This window comes from Canis lupus, chromosome 11 (genome assembly GCF_048164855.1).
Source record: "Canis lupus baileyi chromosome 11, mCanLup2.hap1, whole genome shotgun sequence".
NCBI classification, from domain to species: Eukaryota; Metazoa; Chordata; class Mammalia; order Carnivora; family Canidae; genus Canis; species Canis lupus.
The window spans coordinates 25,342,012-25,348,011 of NC_132848.1; the positions used below are offsets into that span (position 1 = coordinate 25,342,012).

Consider the following 6,000-nt stretch of genomic DNA (forward strand, 5'->3'; position numbering starts at 1 on the left):
GGAGACTCTGGTCAAGTGCCTCTGCTGAGGTCGCCTTGTACCCTCTGGTCCAGGCCTAGGTAGCCACCTCGGTGACCCTGGCTCTGTGCACTCAGGATGTCACACTAGCTCCTCGTTTGCTCTCAAGACCCATCTTTTAGGCCGGTGGCACCAGCTGGCGAGTGGCCACTCTGGGACGTTCTTAAACCCAGATCCAATGGCTGGGCGGGGCTTCCACGCTGTTATCGGCAAAGGCCCCCAGAGCTGTGAAACTCAGCCGGAGTGGAGAGGGGAAGAGCCCTGCTCCCTGCGTGGTGGGCATGGGAACAGTGCTGGGGACAAACACTGTGTCCCTGCTGGGCGGCGGCGGTGCTGGAGGGTAAACATGTCCATCCTGTTTGTTCTCCGAAAGGGAACTGGCCTCTGTTGCTTCAGGGGCACGTGGGTGCAGAGGGGTTGTGTGCCGGGAGCTGGGCTCGGCTCCCCCCAGGACCTGCAGGCTTTGGGCTCACTCTGGGTGTGAGCACCCCCGGCTGCCTGTGACATCTCGGGGACAAAGGTTCACCAGGAAGCCCCGGTTGTCACTTGTGGGGCTGTCACCCCTCGTGTGAGAGAACACTGGGGCGCCTCACCTGCGTCGCTGGAAATGGGCTCATGTTTCTGTCAGGCAACCAGAACCGAAGCAAAGAAACCCAACAGGAAGGTTGGGGTGAGGGGTCTGGCTCTACCCGGGCTCCAGCTCTGAGTCAGAAAACAACGAGAGAGAGACAGAGACAGAGACACCCCTCCGTGCTGGCTCCCTCCCTGGCGAGCCCCGTTCTCCCGTCCTCCGCCAGCCTGAGTGGCGAGTGGGGGTCCCACCAGCTGCAGTGGCGCCTTAGCCTCACCGGTCACCCCAAAGCAAGCAGACAGCTCCTCTATCGAGAGGATAGGAGTCCAGGGGGCCCCGATCGGCCAGGCCCAGGGCACGTGCCCCCCTCACCCCGGGCAGTCCAGGGGGCCCCCTCAGAGGGAGGGAGGAGAGCCTGTACCAAAACAGGTGGAAAGGATGCTGAGCTCGCAGCAGCTGTCTGCCCTTCTGCCGGTTACTGATGACTTACCTGGCGGGTCCTGTGCTAAGCACCTGGGTGGAAGGAAGCAGCCCAGAGAGGGTGAGGGAGCTCTCCAGTGACACACAGCTTGAAAGTGGCAGTGCCAGTATTCGAACCCCCACGGCCCTAAGACCAGTACCACGTCCTCTCTCACGTGGGGTCTCGCAGCCGGTTCACGGTGGGGCTGGCACGGCCACTGAGTCCTGACGCCACCCCAGCTGCTGCTGGCGGGCAGCGGGAAGGGAGGGGACCCCACGTTCCCTGAGGCCGTCGAGCGCTCTGGCCACCGGCCGCACTGTCTGTCGCAGCTGTGGAGTGACAAACCGGCGTCTGCTCTGTGTGCAGGAAGCTACAACCTCACGAGCGTGCTGCCCACGGCGCCCGACATGGCCCAGTTTAAGCAGGGAGTGAGGTCTGTTGCCGGAAAGCTCTCGGTCTTTGCCAACGGAGTCATGACGTCCATTCAGGTCAGTGACGCTGGGAGGACATGAGCAGAGTGGGATGGTGGCTTCGAAAATGAGATCTGGACCACTCTTCAACTGCTGGCAAATTAGATTTCATATTATCGATTGATAGGTTTGCTGCAGTGTAACCCAGGACATCATGAAAACCAGAAATTGTCATTTTATTTTTGCTTACATTTTCTAGTAGGTGACTCTAGGGGAACTGCTACAGGGATCGTCGTGATCCTGAGCTACCTATTTCCTATACCGGGGACAGAGAAATAGTAAGAAGGAAATAGAAATTACCCGTTATCCCCCCCGCCCCAGGGGAACTTCTGTTAATGCTTTGGTATATTTTATTTTAGTTCTAGAATTGTATGCCTATCATTTTAAAATTCAAACAGGATTATAGTGTATATATATGATCTGACGTTCTCCATGGTGTTTTGTTACGAGCATTTCCTTGTAATTAAAAATTCTTCAGAAGCTACACTCTATGGAGTGAAAATACATGACATTTGTTTCACTCTTCCCCAAGTTGGGATTTATTTTTCTTTTAAAGATTTTATTTATTTATTCATGATAGACATAGAGAGAGAGAGAGAGAGAGAGAGAGAGAGAGGCAGAGACACAGGCAGGAGAAGCAGACTCCATGCAGGGAGCTCGATGTGGGACTCGATTCCGGGTCTCCAGGATCATGCCCTGGGCCAAAGGCAGGCGCTAAACCGCTGAGCCACCCAGGGATCCCCCCAAGTTGGGATTTAGATTGAATTTCAGTGTCTTAAATAAGGCGCATCCTCATATACAGCAACGTTAGGCTATCTCTTGAGGCTTATTTCAGGAACTTTCTTGTCTATGGCATCATTCTAGGATGCTCTTTTTTTAAAGATTTTATTTATTCATTTGAGAGAGAGAGAAAGCACACACAAGTAGGGGGAGGGGCAGGGGGAGAAGCAGGCTCCCTGCTGAACAGGGGGGATGTGGGGCTCTATCCCAGGACCCCAGGATCATGACCTGAGCTGACGGCAGCTGCTTCACCGACTGAGGCCCCCGGGTGCCCAGGATGCTATTATTAATATCCACAGGCAGTAGGACCCTAATGTGGGCTCTGGTGCCTCTGGAGCACCTGGGTGGAAGGAAGCAGCCCAGAGAGGTCGTTCCCAGGGAACCTGGAGGGGCTTCCCAGGTTGGGGAGGCAGTGGGGACGCCCCCACAGTGGAGAGTCCCCTCAGCCCCGAGACAGCTGCTCTTCTCACTGCCACTGATAACATAACCTTTGTTAGAATTCACAGGATGTTTCATGTCCCTGAGGTCAGCTGAGCCCCCATCAATCCTTCCGAGAAGGTGACAGCCATTATTTTATGGAAGGTCATCCCCATTTTATAGATTATCCTCCCCCTTTTATAGCTTCATTTTATGGATGCAGAAGCTGAGGTTCTCCTCCCACACGTGTGCCCCTGCCCTCCCTTGACACCTGCCTCCCAGGGGTCACCACTGGGGCTCACCCCCCCCCAGAACCTTGCCCCCCTCCCCAATGCCCTTGACTGCACAGGAGCCACAGACACACCGCAGGGGCCAGGGCAGCAGGATGCTCTTCCGCCCAGGCCCACACAGGCCTCAGCGCCAGGAAGCTGTGGTCACCCGGCATCCAGTTAGTGTCCTCTCCCAGGGCAGGGGTGGAGAATGGGGTCAGCGTGGGTGCCAGGTGCCAGACAGGCAGTGTCCTGCGTTCCCTGTGAGGTCTCATTGGGTAACACCAGCATTCAGTGCGTGCGAGAATGAGGAACCGAGGCTGAGTGCGAGTAAGCTCTTCTCTTGCTTCTCCCTGGGCAGGATCGCTACGGTTCTTAAATCCCACATGACAGTACCTATTTCTGGAGAAATTCCTCTTTCCGTGAACTGGTGACCACAGCACAGACTGCAGCGAAGACCAGCAGACTGTTTTGCCTCTTTGTCACGTAGTATATACGCATTGCTGATTTTTAGTATTTCTTTGAAGAAATTCTCATTTTTGATGTAGTAGAAGCTTTATTGTAAGTTCTGCTGTGCTTTCCTGCCATCACACGCCCCGCTTGGGGCAGAACTGTGCACATGCTTGCTTTATTTTCTTGGGATCTAGTTCCAACAGCCAGGGGCCCAGAGACCAGGGCCTCTCCGCCTCCCAGGACTGAGCACCTTCCTTGGGTGGGGGGAGGGGGGCGGGGGGCTCTGTGCTGCCAGACTGAGGGGCTACGGGCTCCCTCAAGCAGCCGATGCTACAGGGCCTGCAGAGACAACTCACAGCACACGGTTCACCCAAAAGGGAGCAGAGAATAAAAACAAAAGAAAGATTGCTTCACTTCTATTTCCACATATTAAGGTAATTTCAGAATAATGTTTAAAGTCATCCATCTGTCCCTTTGTAAATTGCTTATTTTGTATGATCTATAAATTAAAAGATAATTTTCAGCGAGTGCTTTGAAGAGACCGAAGCTTCTGCATTGCCAAGGGAATTAATCTTTCCACAAGGTGTTGTTTGAATTTATGGGAACTGTGAGGTGAGAACTCCCTGAGTGTCTTTACAAACCAACACACCGTACAGAACTGAAAATGAGGAAGGGAAGAAGATAGACCCACGGAAAATATTTTAGTATATGGGACAAGAGTAGTTGTAACGGGGTAGTTTTGTTAATATTTTTTATCTTAATCTTGGTTTTCAAAAAATTACAGAATGTGTATAAATGAATAAAGAAAAATCATTTGGCTGTGTTTTAGACAGCATTAGAATATATTGTTCAGCACAGTGAAATATATTTGAAATTTGATGAACCAGAAATGTGGTTTCAACTGAATATTTTATGAATTTTTCTTAAAAGATCAAATTTGTAGACTAAACATAATAAACCCTTGCAGCAGAGCATGTCGCCTATTTATTTATTTATTTATTTATTTATTTTCAAATGCTCCCATAATGAATGGTAAATCAGGGCCCGTGACACGACATGGTGGTTTGAATCATGACGTAACTGCCGACAGATGTGTTTGTTGGGCGCCCAGTGGGCAGCTGCCACTCACTGAGGTGGTGGGCCCCAGGGCGGCGGCAGGCGGGGTGTCCTTGCTGAAAGTCAGGGTGTGCACGACGGCGTCTTCCAAGCCCAGGGGGCTGCGGTGACAGGACAGCACAGTCCCGGGCGCTGGAGGCCACAAGTCCCAAGGTCAGGGGGCTGTTGGGGGGGTTTCCGGAGAGGAGTCTCCCTCAGGCTTGCAGGAGGCCTCCTACTTGTCCTCACGCAGCCTTTCTTCTCTGATAGGGCCTTGGAGGTGTCGAGACTCTTCCTCCTCCTGCAGGACACCAGTCCTCTGGGATCTGGGTCCCACCTTCTGACCTCAATTAACCTTTTTTTTAAAAAAAATATTTAGATTCAATTTGCCAGCATATAGTATAACATCCAGTGCTCATCCTGTCACTTAACTTTAATGGCCTTAAGGACCCATCTCCAAACGTAGTCATGTTGGGAACTAGGGTTTTGACATATGAATTTTTAGGGGCACACCGTTCAGTCCGTAGCAGTGTAAAAAATTCCCACCCCGGGTTGGCCCTGCTCCAGGCAGGGGCCTGGCTCTGCCGCCTCCAGGAAGCCCTCCGGGGAGGCAACACTCCCATGCGCTGCGCTGCCCTGCCCGGGGCGGACTGTGCCCCCAGGCCTGGACTTCCTCACAAGGAAGGGCCTGGGGGGCCCACCCCCAGCCTGGCCGCGCCGCCTCCCGCGGCTTTCCTGGTGCGCACCGAGGCCTGGGCTTGCGTCCCCGGCCCATTTAGCCTTGGGCCTTGCTGTTTGCTCAGCTTCAGTGTCCGCGTGAGTGCTCCGTATGCGGCAAGGATATTAGTTAATAATTGTTCTGACAAAACATGTTTGGGATCCATGCATTTAAAAAGAAAATGGTGCTCCCGGGTCTGGTGGAAACCGGCCCAGACTGGCCGCCGGTTCAGCGGGGCCTTGAAAACGGTGTTTATTGTGCTTTCTTCCGGCAGCAAAGCCAGTAAGGACCAGATGATGTTGCTGAGGAATTGAGAAAGGGGGGGCGGGGCGGGGTTCACATGGCCTTAGGCGGGACCAACGCGCCCTGGAAATGGGCATCTACCTCCCAGCGCAGCAGAGGCCCCGCGCCCCCAGCTCCCCCGCCGGTGGGCCCCGCACCCCCCTGCCCAACTGCCCCTCTTGCCCTTCTTGCCCTTCTCAGTGCTCAGCCTGAAAGCCAGGTGTCAGATGCGCCCCCTCCCCAGACGCACCCAGAGTCTGACGCGGCAGCCTGGGGTCCGCTGGCCTCATTCACCTGCCCGCGCCCACCGGTCCCAGAGCACAAGCCGGGTCCTCGTGCCTGCCCCCTCCCCGCCCCCTGCACCCCCTGCTGACCCACTGCACCCCTTTCTCCTGCCCCGGGGCCCAGTCTCCTTCCTGAAGTGCAGTCTTTGAAGTCACCTTCTCCATGACCCTGATCTCCTTTTT

The 6,000-nt window shown here is 54.3% G+C and overlaps 1 protein-coding gene across 3 annotated transcripts in view; it reads left to right on the top strand.

Annotated features, from left to right (window-relative positions):
- ARFGAP3 (ARF GTPase activating protein 3) overlaps positions 1-4,409 on the top strand; it is a 52,289-nt gene extending 47,880 nt beyond the window's left edge. For all 3 annotated transcript variants that reach the window (XM_072843654.1, XM_072843655.1, XM_072843653.1), the window contains exons 15-16: positions 1,416-1,537; positions 3,347-4,409. In XM_072843654.1, the coding sequence (XP_072699755.1) occupies positions 1,416-1,537; positions 3,347-3,364 (140 nt within the window). In that variant the 3' untranslated portion in view covers positions 3,365-4,409. The remainder of the gene's footprint in view (positions 1-1,415; positions 1,538-3,346) is intronic.
- The last annotated feature ends 1,591 nt before the right edge of the window (positions 4,410-6,000 follow it).